The sequence below is a fragment of the Macaca fascicularis genome, chromosome 20, assembly GCF_037993035.2.
Source record: "Macaca fascicularis isolate 582-1 chromosome 20, T2T-MFA8v1.1".
Lineage (NCBI taxonomy): Eukaryota > Metazoa > Chordata > Mammalia > Primates > Cercopithecidae > Macaca > Macaca fascicularis.
Window position 1 is genome coordinate 6422793 of NC_088394.1, and position 20397 is coordinate 6443189.

The following is a 20397-nucleotide window of genomic DNA, read 5'->3' on the forward strand; positions in this document are numbered from 1 at the left end:
CGGCACAATGAGAGATAGTCAGCTAAACAGGACACCAGGCCTCTGGGACCTCAGCCTCAGGAATGTGGAGAGGGAAAGCCCCTAGCTAGGGGAAGTGGCCTGGGAAGTGAGGGAGGGGCAAAGAGGGAGAAGGCACTGCAGGGGCAGCTGGATAGGAATTTCATCTGGTAGCTAGGTTCCCAAGTAAGATCATACTTGAGTGCAAGTCCTAAGTTGTCTCTTTCCAGGCTCTGGGATACTGGTTGCCTTGATCCTCTATTCTCTTTTCTCCCAATCAGCTTCCCCTGGAAGACTCTTAATTTTGACTCAAACCTAATTTTACCTTCCTAGGGCTGGTGGTTGCTATGGAGCCAATACTGACTTCATGTGCGAGGTCTTGGTCTTACGGAGTCCAACACAGTGCAGTGACCATTTCCGCGGGTCTCCGTTTCTGTTCCTGAGAAAGATAGATTGATTCATGCTGCCTGGGGCAGGTGTGTGTCCCTAGAGGGGTTAGAAGTGGGCAAGGTGCTGGGTCACCTGTGAGTCTTGGAGAGAGGCACCTCTTACAGAAAGGACCATGCTGTAGATAGGGATCCCAGGGCACCGAATAACACTTGGGTCTTGTCACTGGGTTGAAATCTGCTATTGGGCTTAACTCGTTGATCAAGCACAGTTTTTTCTTGGTCCATCTATAAAGTGGGACTGAAAAGAAAGTGACAAAAGCCAGATATTCTCAGACCAATGGACGTTCTCTCAAAGGAGAATTGGCGTATCTGGCAGCAAAATCACTGCATCAACCGCCTCCCCCTTCTCTCCCCATTCAGGCTACTACTTTAGACAGTCGCTGGAAGCAGGGGACACGATTTGTGTTTAAGTTCATTTGTTCACGTCAGTAAACTGGAGGGTGGATGTGGCGTGAGGACCATTCTCTGTGTCGAGGAAGGAGAGGAACAAACACAATTTTGATTTCTTGGTCACCAGATTTTTCCATGACCAATGTCTACTAGAAACTGCAAAAAGAGAAACAATAAAATATGTGTCTTCTCATTATAAGTTCAGAAGCGATGTACAGAAACAGAAATCCCAGAACTCTGTGGGTGGGTCTGAGTAATTCTTGTGGCTGGTACAGGAAAGAGTAGGTAGCTTCTGTCCCCCTCTGTTTCTTTCTCTTTTGATCTCTCTGTCTATATCTTTGTCTCTCTCTTTTTATACACCTCTCCTTCCCCTCCCTCCTCTCTCCTGCTTTCTCTGCACCTCTCCGTCCTTCCCTCTTTCTCTCCCACCCTCTGTCTTTTGAGACAGGGTCTTGCTTGAGACAAACACACCCCTCTCTCTGCCCAGGAGGTTTAAGGGGTGACCCCAGGCCAAAGTCTGCTGACTGTTTTTTTTTTTTTTTTTTTGAGTTGGAGTTTTGATCTCATCGCTCAGGCTGGAGTGCCATGGCGTCGGTCTTGGCTCACTGCAACCTGTGCCTCACAGCTTCAAGCAATTCTCCTGCCTCAGCCTCCTAAGCAGCTAGGATTACAGGTGCCTGCCACCACAGCGTGGCTAATTTTGTATTTTTAGTAGAGACGGCGTTTCACCATATTGGCCAGACTGGTCTGGAACTCCTGAGCTCAGGTGATCTGCCCGCCTCGGCCTTGCTGACTTTTTATTAATGATGATGTAGAGCTTTAGGCATTGCTGACACTTTTGAGTTGGTGGTGACCAGCTTTAAATATGCTCCTGTGCTGTACCTCATGGGAAGGTGGACGAAGGCCTCGGGAATACTCCAGTGGTGATTCATATCCCCGTGTTTGCAGTAGGCACACGCGGTTCAAGCTGAGGCTCCACTGCAGCCCTGCTGAGTGCTGTGTTACCTTGGACAAGTCCCTCAGCCTCTCTGTTGCTTCTTTACCTATAAAATGGGGCTGAGGTTAAGACCTACTTCTTAATACCCTAGTAAGGATCCAGGGTGAAAATGCACAAGAAATACACAGTGGCCGGGTGTGGTGGCTCATGCCTGTAATCCCAGTACTTTGGGAGGCTGAGGCTGGTGGATCACCTGAGGTCAGGAGTTTGAGACAGCCTGGCCAACGTGGTGATTCCCTGTATCTTCTAAAACTACAAAAACTTATCCAGGTGTGGTGGCGGGCGCCTGTGGTCCCAGCTACTTGGGAGGTTGAATGACAGAGGAAGACTCTGTCTCAAAAAAGAGTAGTGCATAGCATTGCAGATGCTCCCTAGATGCAAACTGTTGCTGGAGTGGAAGGTGGAAGGTTAGGGACCCCCAGCGTCTTCGGGTTGGGACGAGGAGTCCACACTGAGAAACATCCGGACCAGCGCTGCCTCAGCGGTGTCAGGGGAGTCAGAGATGCAATTTAGCGTTTGCTGGTGGCCACATTAAAAAGTAAAAAGAAAAGGATGAAATTAACTGTAATAATAAATTTCCTTTGAGATAGTCTTAATATATTTACATTTTTAAACATAGCAATATATTTTATTTTTATATATTATTAAATGTCATTCTAACATGTAATCGATATAAAAATAATGAAATATTAATATTAATGAGATATTTTATATTCATTTTCTTCATCATGTCCTGAAAACCCAGTGAGTGTTTTATGTATATAGCCCATTTCAATGAGACTAGCCACAGGGCTCCATAGCCAGATTGGGTAATGGCCACTGTGCAGGGCAACGCAGGTCTCAACCCCTGCAGGGGATGGGTGGAGAGACAGAGGGTACTGTGGCTAAACGTGGTGAGATGTTCTGGGGGTCGTGCTAAACTGGATTACTCCAAGTTAGAATTTTTTTCTTCAACCCGGCTTCTTCAACCTTTTTTTCTATTTGTTTGTTTTTTTGCCAGGACTACAAGTCTGAAAATTCAACCCTCCTCCCCGGTGCCAAGAACAGTCTGCAAGACTTCGTAAGTAGAAGCATTTTGCTGAACAGATTAGATTTTGAAACTCCTTTTGCATCCTTTTCAGCCTCTTTGGTCTCGGTCATCAATCACCGGGAATGGTTTTTACCTGAAACTGATCTTGCTGGAGAAGTAACTGGATTTGAGGGGAATAAATTTTCCCGATCATGTGCACAATTTCTATTAGGAAACACCTGGCCCATATTCCCAGCCTCTGGTACATGGCGTGAGAGCTGTATTCTGTCCTCTAAAAAGACCACGTCCTCTTGATGGACAGATGTGGGCACAGTGGTTGGTGACAAGGCTGCAGGTCAGTCCCTCTGCCCCCTGGTGTGAGGGCCCCAGGTTGTGGGAGCACATGAAGAGGTCGACTGTCATTGGGCTGTCTTCCTGGTAAGGACAGGAATGCTCACTGAGTGCCCTGGGGTCCTGCATCGTGGTCTTGGGCTTGGAGTCACTGGGGCTCATAACTTGGGACGATGGCAGTGAATTCCTGTGCATTCCTCATCTGTCACCCGTGGATACAGCGGCCAGGAAGTTCCCTGCACAGATACTTCTGAAATCGCTCATGCAAAGACTCTCGGCAATGCAATCATGGTGTGGTGCATTCCTCAAGTGTAACCTGTTTGTGTGTTGTTGGTGACCTTGCGATGGCACCTTCAAGGGGCACACAGACTGTGTTGTTTGGTGTTCGTCATTATGTATTTCATTTTATGATGATCTTCTCTTTATAGCCATCACTAGTGGCTTTCCGTTAATGGCAGTGGTATGAAATTTCCTTCAAACATACTTAAGTTAAAAAACAAAAGTGAGTTGACTCAAAGACAAAAAAAAAATGGTATGGACATAACAGAATGGAAATCATAATGTAGGTATGGTGAGACGTTGTGATAGTGGTAAGTGAAAGGCTGAGAGTAAATTCTTTTATCAAAAGATGTTCATGGCTAGGCACAATGGATCACACCTATAATCCCAGCACTTTGGGAGGCCAAGGTAAGAGGATTGCTTGAACTCAGGAGTTGGAGACCAGCCAGCCTGGGCAACATCTCTACAAAAAATACACAAATTAGGCCAGGCACAGCGGCTCACGCCTGTAATCCCAGCACTTTGGGAGGCCGAGGCGGGCTGATCATGAGGTCAGGAGATCGAGTCCATCCCGGCTAACACAGTGAAACCCCGTCCCTACTAAAAGTAGAAAATAATAATAATAATAGTAATAGCCGGGTGTGGTGGCGGGCGCCTGTAGTCCCAGCTACTCAGGAAGCTGAGGCAGGAGAATGGCGTGAACCTGGGAGGCAGAGCTTGCAATGAGCTGAGATCGTGCCACCGCACTCCAGCCTGGAAGAGAGTGAGATTCCGTCTCAAAAAAAAAAAAAAAAAAAAAAAAAAAAAAATTAGCTGAGTGTGGTGGTGTGCACCTGCAGTCTCGGCCACTCAGGAGGCTGAGGTGGGAGGATTGCTTGAGCCCAGGAGGTGGAGGCTGCAGTGAGCCATGATTGTGCCACTGCACTCCAGCCTGGGCAAACAGAGTGAGACCCTGTCTCAAAAACAAAAAAACAAAAAGTCTGCTTGGCCCTGGGCCTTGTCCATGAGTGTGCTCTGTATTTGGAATGTTCCCTCCTCTTTATGCCCTAATCTATGCTGACCCTTGGTCCAAACTGGAATCTTTAAGGGCCCACTGCTAGGTGCTTGTCTCTTCCTCCAAAATGACTTTTCAGGCTGAGTTTTTATAATAAACCTCATTAATGGATCATCTGAAAGTGGTGTTTACCTGCAATGCTAAGAAGAGGAGGAAGAAGAGGAAAGGGATGATGAAAAATGACAACCACACACCCAACTTTCTTATCCCACTTCTCAGTTGACCAAATGTTCGATCTCTGTTGTTTTAACATCCTCTCGATGACTCCATAAGGTAAGTGCTGTTTCTGTCCTCATTTTGTGACTTAGGAAACCGAAACTCAAAGTAATTGCCCGTGGTAACACAGCCTGGACTTACCCTCTGACCCAACCACATCATTGGAGGACCAGGAGTCTTGCAGCTTCACATCAAGTCTGTGAAATATTCTTCCTGTTTTGGATAGATGGAAAAATGATGTGTGAAGCAGGAAAGTATTGTATCGGCTGTCTCTTGCACGTGACAATTACCCTGAACTTAGTGACTTCAAACAGCAGACTTTCATTATCTCACAGTTTCGGCAGGTCAGGAATCTGGGAGTGGTTTGCTTGGTGGTCTGGCTCAGGGTCCCATGTGAGCTGGGGCTGCTGTCTTCTGAAGGCTGAAGTGGGGCTAGAGGGTCTGCGCCCAAGGTGGTTCACCTAACAGCTATTGTCAGGAGGCCACAGAGCTGCTTGAGTGTCCTCAGGACATGGTGGATGGTGTCTCCCAGGGTGAGAGATCTGAGAGATTAAGAGCAAAGTAGAAGCCACAGGAGATGATGGCAGTGAATTCCTGTGCATCCCTTAGATGACGTAGCTACAGATGTCCTGTGCCATCGCCTCTGCTGTATTTAATCATTCATACAACATAATCCTCAGGAGATTGTGAGAGCATACCATACGAGGGCATGAGTACCTGGAGGGGGGATCATGGGGCCATCTTGGAGGCTGGCCACCACACTCTTCATAATATTGGAATAACTATGTCTTGCAGTTCCACCCAGGATGCTTGTAATGTCACACTGAGTCTGTGGAAAGAAAACAAAGATACTAAACCCATTTTGCAGATGGGGAAATGAGGCGTGGAGCAGGAAAGTGACATATTAAAAAGACTTGATGTTGGTGGTGCAGACGCTTTTGAAGGGAAAGTAGTTGAAAAAGCTAATTGCTCACACTAGGATCAAAGGTGTCAGAGAGGGTTCCATTTCCCCAGTGGTTCGAATAGTGCCTGTGCCTGCTAGATTTCCAGCTGTCTTGGGTTGGGTCAGGTATTTCCTGGCCCCCAACCTAACTCATGGAGGCTGATGCGTTCTCTCTAGTGAAAGGGATGATGGTGTCCTGCTGGTTTCTCCTCTGGAGGCTATAGAGTCTTCTAGGTTTGCAGAGATTCATGTTGTGAGGATCCATTTGCCTTAACTCGCTCCTTCTTATCCAGCCTCTGACTGTAGAAGGCCTGCTGGGCTGGGTGCTTCTGGCTGGACTCTCACAGGTCAGCCTCCTGTCTTGCCTTGGAATGGGTCATGGATGGAAGCAGTCATTTTCACAACCTCTACTGGAGGCAGCATAAGTTAGCCTGACCGTCTCTGAATGGCAGATTGCCTCATATTCACATGTGTCAAAATGCAAAATGTGTTCCATCTTTGATCTAGCAATTACGCTTCTGGGAATTTGCACCTTGGAGATGATTGTACACGTATGAGATGTGTTTGTATATTTATTAAGGGGATGATTGTAGTGGCAAAAATAATTTTTCAAAAGATGCACCCTCAATATCCCTCAATAAGGGATGGTTTAAGTCAATTGTGTGTATCCATAAAGTCCAATTCCAAGCTGCTGCTAGGATTTCATGGTGAGGATTTATGTTTATTGACTTGGAAAGATGCACATGACATATTGTTGAGTGAGAAATACAGCCTGTATTATATGATTCCAATTATGTGCAAACTGTATTCATAGATCTCCATTTCTCTGAGTGCAGAGAGATGTCAGAAAGGCAGATGGAAAGTTCAACTAAATTGCTGGTTTTTGCATTTTTCTTTAGACTCTTTTATTTATTTTTTCTATAGTGAGCAGTTATGTTCTTTGACAGTGGTAGTAATAACATAATATTAGTAATAATGTTGTAATAATGTAATATAGTAAGAAGCAGTAGTAATAATAGTAGTAATAATGTAGTAATAATAATACTAGTACTAGTAATAACTATTTATGAAATTAAGCAGTGTGTTCTGGACTGTTTAGAAGGTTTTCCAGGAGAGCTGACGGCATATTCATTCAAGTTTCATTCTCCCTTGTCATGGAAATGCTGTGACGTTCCTCTAGAGGAGTGAAAATGGGGTTTGCAAGACTAAATGTGGCCTCTGGACAGACTCTTTGGCCCTTACCTGCTCCAGAATGCAGAATGCTCCAGGCCATGGCATCTCACCGCCCTTCCTAGTCACTGCCCTGTGTCACCAGTCAGCTGTACTTTTTCTTACCTCCACCTCTCTGCTTTGGCACTGTCTCCCAGAAAGGGCTTTCCCTGGATGCAGAAAGTACATTTTGCCAGCATGCAGAATAAAATAATCATAATAGGTAGCATCTTTGGGAACTAGGAAGTACCTGGCATTGCACCCACCGTTTCACAGGCATTGTATCTTTCTCTCCCCAGAGTAGTACAAGGAGGGAAGACCTATCCAAACCCCTTGATTACAAGTGGGGAAACTGAGGCTCAGGGCATGACTTGCACAGTCTCATAGCTAATAGGGAAGCAGTCTGAAATTCAGACCCAGATCGGGCTGTTTCCCATGCTGCGTTGAGCTGAGGGGAAGGCCAGCAGGTTCTGTTTGGTGATGCAGGGAGCATTCCTGGGAACCTGTGTCTTGGGTGCAAAGTTAATTCCAGCGTCATCAGGTAACATAAAAATCACACTTGGTCAGTTACTTGCACAAGTCCTGTTAGAGACCAATCTTTCTGCCCCTTGATACATCAAATACAGCCACACTTTCCTGACTATTAGAAAAAATGAGGATCTTTGCTTAGATGCCAGATGAAGTGATTGTGTTGAGCTGGCATGCTGGATGAATGAAACATACCTGTCTGTAAACACTGGAGTCATCTGTGACATCTGTGATCATGTGGCCACATGATGGAGAGGCACTTGGGAATGAGACTGAGTGAGAAACTTGCAGGTACATGTTCCCTTTTGGGTTCACTCTGGAGCAAACGCATCCTGAACCCGTGGAAGTGATGCCGTCCAGCGTAAGAACCGTACTATTATTTTTTCTCTCTTTCTTGATATAGTAGAAATATACTCTCCTATACCCAAGGCAGACATTACTAATCGATAGTGCCATTCTCACCTCCTGTACCCAAGGCAGACATTAGTAATCAACAGTGCCATTCCCCTGTTCTATACTCAAAGCAGACATTACTAATCAATGGTGTCACTCTCCACTCCTATACCCAAGGCAGCAAACATAGTGAAGTTAAGTGGGATAACCCAAATTTTTACTTTGTTCTGCCTCATTCTAGGTCCATATTTCATTACTCCTGTACTTTTCTGTAATAAAAATAACAAAAAATTCATTTTTTGTGCCTGCTTAAGAGACTATAAGAGACTGAGTGGCTTCAAAAAACACCTATCTACCATCTTACGGCTTCCATTGGTCTTAGGTTTGGACACAGCTGAACTGGGTTGTCTGCTTAGGGTCTCACCAAACTGCAATCAAGGGAGTTGGCAGGAGATGCGGGTTTCATCTGGAGCTCAGGGTCCCTTTGTAAGCTCACTGGTTGTTGGAATAATTCAATTTCTTGTGGCTGTAGGATGCAGGCCCTCAGACGCTAGACACCACCTGCAGTTCCCTGCCACATGGCCCTCTCCACAGGCAGTTTACAATGTGACAGTGTGCTTTTCCCAGGAGTGTCTCTCTAGTGCACGTTAGCAACATGGAGTCTTGTGTACACATGTCCCGACATAATCACGGGATGCCCATCATCTTTTCTGTTGGTTAGAGGTAAGTCATGGGTCCTGCCCACATGCTACTGATCATGGAGCTGCACTGAGGTCTGTCCATGCAGATACAGTCCCGGGATGAGTCTGGATTTCTCCTCTTCTTGGGGCCAAGTGTGCTGCTATTTCTCTCCAGCATTTTCCCTTTTTCTTGCAGAAAAGGGGCTCATGGGCCCCCCAGGAATGAGACCACATCAGTGTTTGACCCTCCAGACTTCGTTATCCCCTGGCCATCTAGACGTCTTAACTTCCTGCCCATGTCACCTCTGTAGGATGTCCCCTGCTGCAGGCTCAGCAAATGAATATTTGATGGAATGCTGCCACCTTTTGGAATTTAGCAAAAGTGATCTGTGCTGTTCAGAGGGATGGAAGTGAAGCTCCTGTTGCCTTCCCTACAGCCTGCGCACACACACCCACTCACCCGGCCTTCGTTTCCGCTGAGCATTGACTCAGTTTTGACGCCAGTCTCTTCGTGAGGAAGGTTTGCTTGTCCTTTCTGCTCTGGTTTCTAGTTGCTGCGAGTGCTGACAGGCTTGTTCCCTGTTTTACCCACCAAGATGCAGCAGAATGTAGAAGAAAGAGATGGGGCACATTGGACTGAAATTCATCTCTGATTCCACCACCAGCTATCCAAGGACTTTGGCTTCTGTGTCTGTGAAATGAGGGTTTCTCAGGCTCTTTCTGCTCTCACATCCCTGATCCCAGGTTATGATGCCTGTAACCGTATATGGAGAATAGGTAACACCTCATTTATAGATGGCAGTCAGATGGGAGTGGAGGTTAGACCGAGTCCCAGGTCAAGGATGCCAAGGCTATATCTGTCCTCAGTAGGGTAGAGTGGTGCCATTTATGAGTAATATCTGCCTCAGGTATAGGAGGGGAGAGTGGCGCCATTGATTAGTAATGTCTGCCGTGGGTCTAGGAGGGGAGAGTGGTGCCATTGATGAGTAAGTCTGCATTGGGTCTAGGAGGGGAGACTGGCATCATTGATTAGTAATGTCTTCCTTAGTATAGAAGAGCGGTACTCTTGATTGGTAATGTCTGCCTTGAGAACAGGAGGGGAGAGTGCCAACACAGATGCTGTCCCAACTCCAGGTGTCTCATAGAGACTTGTAGCAGCCATCATGGAACCCATAAGCTGTCCCACCTTTCCCGTTGCTTCTCTTTCTCTATATTCATAGACATAGCTATCCTCCCTCCTCCCTGGCATCCTTGGCATTTTCCTGTCTTACTCTCAATCCGAAGTTAGCAGAGGTTGCCCATGGCATGTCTCTAGTTGACCCACTGTCTGACTGGTCAGCTCACTTGCTGAACCATGACTCCTCCTTTCCAGCATATTTCAGCAGCTCTCTGTGATGTGAGAGTAGAGAGCAAGGTCCTCTGATTTCAGGCTTGGCATTTGGATACTATCTGGTGGCTTCTCTCTCCAACCTTATATGCTACTCTCCTCCCACTCTGTCCTCCAGTGTCCATGCCCCATGTTCCCTGACTGCAGACCTTTGCTTAGGCTATCCTTTCTGCTTGAATTCTCCCCTCAAATCTGACTATCCAAATTCCTAACCATTCATCCAGATTCATCAGAAAAGCCTTGTTCAGAGATTCTTCCTAAATCACTGTGGTTGCGTTGCTCTCCAACCACAAAATACCCTCCACCCTCATTCCTCCCTCCTTTCCTTCCTCACCTTCTCTCTCGTTCACCTCCTCTCTCCCTCACCTCCTCTCTCCCTCACTTCTCCTTCTCATCTCGTCCTCATTCCACCCCCAACTCCTTAAACTATATTGCAGTCACTGCTAAGAGCTGGAAGATATGCATGTGACTAAGACTCAAACCCTGCCCTCAAAGGGCTTGCAGTCTGTGAGGAGGACACAGGGTGAATAAGAAGTAGCCCATAACTGAGGCACAATCTGATTGCTTTGTAGTGTAGGAAGAATGCAAAGTTGAGTGGTGGTGCAAACAGGTAGGGAAGGCATCACAGAGGAGGTGAAACTTAGAGTCTCAAAGGACAAGAGGGAGTCATAACACTGATTGCAGGAGATGGGGAGCTCCAGGTAGAAGGAGCAGAATCATCAGAAACATAGGCATGAACTTGGGTCTGTTATAGTCTGGAGGAGGGGATGTCAGGGGTTGGCAGGAGACGCAGGCATGCCCCAGTGCTCCATAGTAGTTAAGAAATTGAGTTTTTGCTGTGATTAGTGTGTGGCTACTGAAAGGTTTTAAGCTGGTGATTGTCTGGATCCGATTTGCATTTTAGAAACGTCTCCCTGGGACCTGGCTTAGGAGCCTGGGAGGCTGCAGGAAGCCTTGGTCCCTTCTGGGTATTTTTCACTATGTCTCCTCGCTGGAGTGGGCTGGGGAGCCGAGGGGTCACCAGCTCTACACCCAGACTCCTGGGCACGCTCTGCTTCTCACCGCTAATGTGCCTTCTACAGCATCTGCTCGGCAGAAAACCAAGTGTGCGGACGAGATAACGGCATTAGGAGCAGGAGGACAAAGCTGATACTCGGGGCAGTGAGACATGCAGGCTTAAATTCTTCCCCTTCAAAATATCACCCGTGATGTTGGCCACGTGGTTTTGATTAAAGGAAGCTGGACTTCCTGGGATGAAATGCTAAGTGGCACTGTTGACCTCGGGCACAGCCAGCGCAGGGTCTGCTGCTCCGGTGAACATCCCTGCCATTTCTCTCTGCTGCTTTCTGCCAGATAAGAGGGGAAATCTATTTAGTGATTTCCCCTAATCTCTGAGGATGGCTATGCCCCCTGGAGACACGGTGATGATACTGACAGGTTTCAATGTTGGCATTGAACTACGGATGGGGAGTGAAGGTCTTTTCTCCTTCCTATCTCCTGTTGGGGTGCCTAAAATACAGTAGGTGCTCAATAAAGGCTTGTTCTTGAAATGAATGAGTGAAAGTGTCAGCTCTGTTGATTTAAACTATCCCAGAAGGCTCCCTCATACTTCTCCCTGTCAGCACTACCTGCCCCAATCTGAGGTCACTGCCTTTCTAATTCCACTGGGCTCATTTCTGAAATCTGTATAAATGGACCCCTGCAGTCCATGTGTATCTGCCTTCTTTCCCTCCACAGCATCCCTAGGAGAATCACTTATGCTATTGCATGCACCACTAGCTACTCTTTTTAAAGGTTGGACAGTATTTCATTGTATGATTGGACCATGACGTATCTGTTCTCCCATGGATGAGCACTGGGGTTGTTTGTAGTTTGGGGCTATATGCACTCTTGCACCTGTTGTTTGGTGGACCTACATACTCATTTATCTGGGGAATACACCTAGGAGTGTGTCTCTGGTCACAGAATAGGCACATGCTTGGTTTGAGTAGCTGCTGTCCAAAAGTGGCCCCAAGTGGTTATACCAATGCTCACTCCCACCAGGAATGACTACGAATCCCACTTGCACGCTCATTCTCTGAATGCATATTTTGTGAATTGTCACAACACCCCAGGGGCAAGCGTGGTTGTTATTACCCCCACTTCATGGAGGGGCACTCTGAGTCTCGACTGACTGGGTCAGTGTCGCAAGGGTGTAGCACGGGAACCAAGGGCTCTGTTTCCATAACAGCAGCAGCCCTCTGAACACATAGCATACCATGATTCTGGGCAGCTGTGGAGGTGTGGGGGTCCACACGTGGCCACGGGGTGGAGGGGCACTATGGCGAAGCGGTTCTGTGCATGGCTGGGAACCACGCTGCAGCCTTGAATTCCAGCCCTGCCGCCTACTTGTTGTGGAAGCCTGGACCAGTGGCTTGACCTCTCTGTGCTGTAACTTTTCCTATCTGTAACACAGAGTTGATAAAACAAGTTGCTATGAGGATTCAATGAGTTAATATAGGTAAAGCCTTAGGAGAGGGCACTGGAGAAGGTTTAATTATTATTATTGATTATTTCCGCTCTGCCCAGTTTGAGTGCTGGAGTTGTCTGAGCTCTGTAGGGAAGAAGGCTGCAAAGCCCTGTAATAGTTGTAGGGCTAACAGTTGTGAGATACACTGCTTAACTCTCCCTCCTGTCCCCTATCCTCTGAAGGTTGCTGACTTTCCTGATGAAATCCAGAATCTAATTTTTAGCCCTGATCATTGGTTTCACAAAAGCCTGCTGGGCGCAGTCCGGGTGGTCCCTTCTGAAATGCATCTCTGCTCTTTAGTGCCCCTAATAAGAAATGCAGTCTGTTTGCTCAAGGTTTTACCCTTTACAGAAATGGTCAGATTCCTTTCTTTCCCCCATATCTGTTTCGCAAATCCATGCCAAATATTGATGTTTGATAACTACAAATATCACACATAGCTTTTAATCAAGAAAGACGGAAGGAAGATAAGGGGAGCAAATACATCTCTGTAAGGGAGTTCAATATTCTCAGTAATGATTTTGCTAAGAAATAAAATTACTGGAGGGAGGCGAGAGGGCTCTGTGCTGTGTACCCAAATGGACCGAACCACCTGAAACTACCTGGGTCCTTCTTCCAGACTCCCATGGCTTGCATTTAAGTTATGTATTCATTACCCGAATTGGTAGATGCTATCTCATTTTACAGAAAGGAGAGCTGTACTTTAAATGTGAATTTCCAATATGCCATCGGTCTATCCCATCACCAGCAGAACCCACAGCCATCTTACGTTCTCTGTCACTTGCCTGAGACAGGAGTGGAATGTGAATGCCTGTCACCTCCCACTCTAGAGAAAAGTCAGCCTGCTGGGGGCAGAGGAGAAGTCATCTTCCAGGCTTTTATCCAAGGAGGTTATTTCCTCCATGTGGAGACAAAGGGCAGGATCGTCCTGGAGTAGTGTCAGGTGTTCAGCATGTAGGGATGTCCACCATGTTAGCCAAGGTTGACCCAGGGTCACTCCAGGCCAGAGCTTGGCCAAACCAAGTGGGACCCCATGACCTGCATCCAAACCCTCATGTATAAGGCAGACCCCAGTATCCTGGTGCATTTCAACTTGACTGTTTTTCATGGTCCTCATGCCTTGTGGCCTCTACACATGCTGTTCCCCTGGCCATGAACGCTTTTCCCTAAGACTTGTTAATCTCATAATTTTTTTTTAATCGGTCACGTACTTTGTGTCGAACTCTGTTCTAGGAGCTGCGGGGATGGCAGGTGGGGATGGGGGGCAGAGGACTGTGTAGAGACGGTGGGGGCGGAGCGGAGGACAAAACCGACATCAGCATAATTTGTACTCTCACCTTCTTTGGGTTTTTATTCAAATATTATCTTCTCTGCAACGTTTTCCTTGATGGCTCTGTTTAAATCTCTAAGACCTGCTCAGCACCCTTCTTCTTTTCCTTGCTTTGATGCTCACACAACACTGAGTGCCACCCTCTGACATCCAGTGTATTTTAGGTGCTTGCTGGCTTGCAGTAGCTCTTGCACTAGGAGGGCGGGGGTTTTGTGAATTTCCAGTATGCCAGCAGCCTATCCTGTTACCATCAGCCTATCCCGTTACCAGTGTTTTGTTCTCTCTTGTATCCCTAGCACCTATGCCTGTGCCTGCATGTAATAGACTCTCAGTCACTTCTTGTTGAAAGACTAGTGAACTGCTGCTGCACACTTGCTGTGTACTAGGCCCATGTTTTATCCCTGTAGCCTCATGTGATTGTCAGAGTGTCTTACAGGTTCTGTTGTCCCCATTTAACAGAAGAGCAAGTTGATGCCTAGTGAGGCAAGTGTACCAAGGAACATGGGTATAGGCAGGATAGGGGTTTACCTAAAACTGCAGTCGGGGCAGGGGTTTTAAAGACACCATGATGTACAAGGTTGAAAAATAAAAATTAGGCTGGGCACAGTGGCTTATGCTGTTAATCCCAGTGCTTTGGGAGGTTGAAGCAGGGGGTCAGTTGAGGCCAGGGGTTTGAGATCAGTCAGGGAAACATAGGGATACTTTGTCTCTACAAAATTAGAAAATTAAAAAAATGTATTTTGAAATGAAAAATTTAATGGCATGTTGGCACATGTCATTAGTCCCAGACACTCCAGAGACTGAGGCAGGAGAATGGCTTGAGCCCAGGAGATTGAGGTTGCAGTGAGCTAATTGTACCACTGCACTCCAGCCTGGGTGACACAGCAAGACTCTGTCTCTAAAAAAATAAAAATAAATAAAAATCAGACCCCTCCAGTCCCTGGCTATGTTAACACTCAAGTTGTGTGCTGTGGTTCTCAGGGTAAAATCCAGACTCCTTGACACAGCCTACAGGGCATCCTGTGACATGGCCTTTGTGTTTCTCTCCAGCCTAGTTTGTTTCCACATCTCCCCAGCAGCCAACTGGAGCATCATCCACATCCTTAGGTGTGGCATGCTTTCTTGCTGGCCCGCGTGTGCTCTGTTGGCAACATCTCCATCCCGAATCTACCCAGTAGAATCCACCCAGTGGAATCCACCCAGTCTCCCTGCCCGCCTTCCCCTGAAATCTTGGGTTCACCTTTAAGGTCTTGGCTTACCTAGGGCAGGTCCTTACTCACCCGTATGGGTTAGTTTGTCAGTAGGTTTCATGGACCCCAGGCCCCATCTCCTTCCTTCATGAAAGTGTCAATCACTCTGTATTCTAATTTGTTCTCTCATCTCCTTTCTCACTTCTGACACATCTGGTTTGACAGCTCACTGCAGCCCCAGCATCACCTCAGTGCCTGCACGTGTAAGAGCACAGGAAGTCTAACAGAACAAATGAATGATTTGGTGGACAGCATTGTTGCTGCTGTGTTCCTTGGCTCCTCCACTGGCTTTTCTCTTCCTTCAGTAGCCTTTTGCTTTGTACTTCTGTGTACTCAGCTTCTTTCAACTGATAAAAATGATCAATCTTAAAAACCAGTTTCAACAAAAACTAGTGATTCACCCATCTGTCTGTTCATCCAGCCACTCTCCCATCCATCCCTCCATCTACTCTCTCATCCATCCATCCACCCAGTCTCCCACCCACTCTCCCATCCATCCATCCATCCGTCCATCCATTCACCCTTCCTTCCAATCTCCCAACCATCCATCCATCTATCCATCCATGCATCCATCAATCCATCCACCCACCCATTCATCTACTCTCCCATCACTCAGCTGCTGGGTGCAGTGGCTCATATCTGTAATCCCAGCACTTTGGGAGGCTTAGGGAGGAGGATCACTTAAGGCCAGGAATTAGATGAGCCTGGGCAACACAGTGAGACCCCATCTGTAAAAAAAATTAAATAAAAATAGCCAGATGTAGTAGCATGCACCAGTAGTTCCAGCTACCTGGGAGGCTGGGATGGAAATATTACTTGATCCATCTATCCATCTACTCTCCCATCCACCTACTCTCCCATTCATTCATTCATTCATCTACTCTCCCTTAATTCCTCCCATCCATACAGCTGCTCTCCCACTCACCCACCCACTCTCCTACCCATCCATTAATTCATTCTTCCTTCCACTCTCATCCATCCATGCATGCATTCATTTATTCATTCATTTGTCTACTCTCCCATCAGTTCTCCCATCCATTCATCTACTCTCCCAATCACTCTCCCATCCACCCACCCACCCACCCACCCACTTTCCCATCCACTCATCCACCCATCTACCTCTCCATCTGTCCATCCATGCAATATTGGGCAGCCACCATGTACCAGGTCCTGTGAAGCTGCTAATGTTATAGTTGTAAGCCAAGACACACTAGGACTCACCCTCCCAGAGCCTACAGTTTAGTAGGGTGAGACAGAGATTAAGCAGATACTCATACAAAAGGGTATCTACCAATGAAGAAAAGTGCTTCACAAGGTAGATAATGGCTCTGAGAAAGACGCTTATAATAAAACATGATATACATGGTGGATATGTCTGGAGTTTCCCCAGGAGGAGACTCATGAGCTGAGCTCTCAAGATCACAGAGCAAGGTCAGGAGAGAGTAGAGCATTCTAGGCAGAGGAAATAGCATGTGCAAAGGCCCTGTGGCCAGAGGAGTGTGTTTTTTTTTTTTTTTTTTTTTTTTTTTTTTTTGGTGGGGGGAACTGCTAAAAGATAACCAGAGTAGCTGGAGTTCAGGGAGGGGGAGCATTCCAGTGAGGCCAGGCCATGGTGAGGATGCTGGTCTTTAACCCTAAGCATTGAAGACCTCATTGCCACCGTGAGGCAGAAACCCAGCTAGGCACTCATCATTTGGGGTCCTTTTTCCTGACAAGGTCTCTCAAATTGATCTAGGCTCAGGTCCCACAAAACATGGATCTGGCCCCTTCCTGGCACATAGAAAGGACTCAATCCACAGTGGCTGACCAGCAAGATAGAATGGGCTCCATTTTACAGATGACAAGACTGAAGCTCAAGCGCCCATGAGAACGGGACTAAGGCTAGGGGAGGGCCCTGATGGGTTTTCGAGGAGGTGATTGGATTTGCATTTTGTGAAGATCTCTCAGGTTTGTTTGAGGGGCCTCAGTTGGAGCAGGGGAAGAATCACAGGAGTACCAAGATGGGAAAAAGCTGGTGGCATGGCCAAAGCTTCCTTCAGGATTGAGAAGGCCCCACATCCAACATCTGGGTGGACATCCTTCAAGGCTCAGAACACACATATGCCTGCAGTATCTCTGCATTTGCACAGTTGAAGGTGGGTTCCCCAGTATAAGCCTTCCAGGTTCTTGGCAAAGGGAGGGTAAGTAGACATATTTCCATACATGGGTGCAAGATTACTTTCATCTGCACTCCATATATGCAGGGATCTTCCACTTGCTTTCATTCCTGCTGATGGCACAGGGTTGCAGCCCTGATTATAGCTCTCAGAAGCTGAGGTTATTTGTGGTGTAAAACTGAGAGGAGAGAGGAATGAAAAAGTCACACTCGAAGAGGAATTTTCCTTTCTTGGTATCTGTGAGCTGATAAAGACAGCAGCATCTCAGGTTCATTTGATGGACAATTTCAGAGCATCATTTCGTGGGAGGAGGCAGTCCAGTACCAGGACCATATTGGGGTCATGTTTATGGGGCCAGGTTCCATCACTGAGTGGAAAGATCACAAGAACACTTGATGTCTGAGGGCTTGTTTGCACGTTTCCAAGTTCAAGGTTCTGTCATCCTTATTTAACTCCCCAAATCAAGGTAGATGGTTTTTTTTTTTTTTTTTTTTTTTTTTCCCTTCCCCAGCCAGCATCCGAAGACTGGATTCTATGGATGGGCATAGAAGTCCCTCTTTCCTCTCTGAATCCTTCATCTCCCATTCTCCTCCTGCAGAATTTCCTTGGATTTTTTTAATCCTGATGCTGACCTTCGGGGTCCCAGCTCTTTGACTGAGGTCCGTTCCCTCCACTTCTGTCAGTGGGGCTGTGGAGGGAGTGTTAAACACTGAGAAAGAAGGCCAGCCTTTTCCTTTATAGGAATGATGCCCACCTGGTCTCATTTCTGTCTTAGACTCCCTCTTGGTTGGGAGGTGGGGATCAGGTGGTTGGGGGATCCTGTCCTGTCACGTACAGCCTGAGCCTGACATTTTTTTTTCTCAGCAACTGGGACTGCAGATATGTTTTAACAAGAAGAAGAAAGCAAATTTGCACACGGACTAAACAGAAATTTCATTTGCCCCTAGGTCTCCCCTGGGGACTATGCAGGAGGGCTCTGGGCCAGTGGGGAGAATCTTCAATGCAACTTTCATCTCTGGTTTTCCTCCCCGAGTCCATGGGGATTTCATAAACATTATGTTGCTCAATTTCAGTTCAATGGCACAGAGTCATTCCAATGTGTTCTAATTACTCAGACATAAATGATTTCTGGTGCACTTTAAATGATTTTGGATGCACTTTTGTCTATCAGGCTCCTGATTTATCACTCCCCGGGACTTTGATGTTGTACTTCATTGATTTCTTTTAAGGCTCTTCAGAGGTATATTTATTATAGACGATACATCTCCCTGTTCATTTGCTCCATAATTCTGAAACACTTTCATTTTCCAGTTGTCAACATTCCACCCCTAACCCCTGTACATATCTTGTACCAGCAGGAAGAAGACACATTTATTGAGTGCTTACTGAATGCGAATCCAGATGCGAGATGCTGTGGGTGAGTGGAGGTGCACAAATTAAAAATAGAAACAGCCATTCCTGGCCAATGATAATACGCTTATTGTTTAGACAAAGGGACAACGCACACCCATTGATTTACGTGACATGACAGAGTAGGAGGAGCTCAGGGAGGCTGGGGGTTTGGTCCATGAGCTGTGAGGGGTACTTGGAAGAGAAGAGCCATGAGAGATGGGTGGGGTCAGAGCTTTGTACCCAGATTGCCATGATGATGAGCGACAGAAAGTGTGTAGCATTCGCTCTATTTTATTTGTTTTTGAGATGGGGTCTCACTCTGCTGCCCAGGCTGGTGTGCAGTGGTGCCATCATAGTGTACTGCAGCCTTGAACTCCTGGGTTTAAGCGAAATTTCCATCCCAGCCTCCCAAGTAGCTGGAACTACAGATGCATGCTCCCACATCTGGCTATTTTTATTTTTGTACAGATGGAGTCTCACTATGTTGCCCAGGCTTGTCTCTAATTCCTGGCCTCAAATGATCCTCCTGCCTCGGCCTCCCAAAGCACTGGGATTACGGAAAGGAGCCGCTGCACCAGCAGCTGAGTTTTTCTTTTGACAAGCTAAGAGGCAAAGCCGCCAGTTTTTGATGAGTGCTTGATAGACCCTAGGGCTTCAAAGAGTGAGTGGTGTCTACTGCTCAAGTCCACTTGCCCTGAAGACAGCTATGTTTATTTGAACAGGCACCTTCTGAGCCTTTATTTAGCCTGTCCCCATAGACATGAGGACAAGAGGGACATTGGAGTGGTATTTTGACAAGGCAGCTGGCTGCCATTCTGAAGATGTGATGGGAGTCCCAGCTCGGTGTCCCATTCCCATAGGTCCTTGAACCTTAGTCTTGTCATCTGTAAAATGGAGGCCATCCTATCTTGCTGGTCAGCCACTGTGGATTGAGCCCTTTCTATGTGTCAAGAAGGGGGCAGATCCACATTTTGTGGGACCTGAGCCTGGATCAACTTGGGGGACCCCGTTAGGAAAAAGAACCCCAGATGATGAGTGCCTATCTGGGTTTCTGCCCCATGATGGGAGCCCACCAGGGTTAGCAATGGGGTCTTCAATGCTTTTTAAGCTGTGGACTTTTTTTCTCCCCAATTACTTGTGGCATGGCTGTTCAATGCTTAAAACAGGTCACCGTGGAGCTTCTGTAAATGGGAACGCTTCTTTCCCCCCGAGGTCTGGCTGAGAGATGTCTCCAGGAAGCATGGTTTGAACTGAACCCTCTGTTGTGGTCAAGTTCAGGTCTGAGCCCAGAGCTCTTCCCCACTCCCCTCCCTGCCCTGGGGTCTCTCCGGGAGCACCTGTAAGCTAAGCGCTGCCCTGCAAGGGACAGTGTGGACCTACTTCCCGGGCAGACCGTGGTGACAGTTGTTGCTCCCTCAGGCTGCTCTGTCATCCCCTGGGCTGGCTTCAGGATCCATCTGTGACAGGGACCTTCGGCTTTCTGGAACCCCAGCCCCAGCCTCTGCCTCCCGCGGCTGGGAACCCGGGACGGAAGATGAGGCGCACACGCCACCTAGTGGCCGCTTCCCGGAGCTGTCATTTTCCACACCGCCCCTGGGAGGGAGCTCATCTCTGGGCCCAGCGTGTCTGCGGTGCTGGCCAGTGAGGTCCGGACGCTGTTCCTGAGAGCCTTGGCTCAGATGAGCATCTGGCTTGTTAGAGCAGGAGGTTCTTGTGTCACAGTGCCCTTGATTTTCCCACTGAGCTGCTGCCACCGTGAATACGAGCTCTTGGAGAAGCTGCTGTCTGTCCTCTTTCCTTTCCTCCCCCCCCCTCCTCTTCCCTCTCTGTTTTCCCTCTCCCTCCCCCTCCTCACCCTTCCTCCTTTGCTTCCGCCCC

At 47.4% G+C, this 20397-nt stretch overlaps 1 protein-coding gene and 1 long non-coding RNA gene across 2 annotated transcripts in view; one reads left to right on the forward strand and one right to left on the reverse strand.

Annotated features, from left to right (window-relative positions):
- Positions 1-20397, forward strand: part of RBFOX1 (RNA binding fox-1 homolog 1) — a 2485336-nt gene that overhangs the window by 370671 nt on the left and 2094268 nt on the right. Inside the window, 1 exon segment of the mRNA XM_074028822.1 lies at positions 2834-2893. Within this exon segment, the coding sequence (XP_073884923.1) occupies positions 2834-2893 (60 nt within the window).
- LOC135968974 (uncharacterized) lies at positions 5076-20048 on the reverse strand. Its single transcript, XR_010584023.1, has 3 exons — positions 19900-20048; positions 15002-15166; positions 5076-5571 (listed from the first exon to the last, which is right to left on the reverse strand). It is a non-coding gene; the product is annotated as an uncharacterized lncRNA (long non-coding RNA).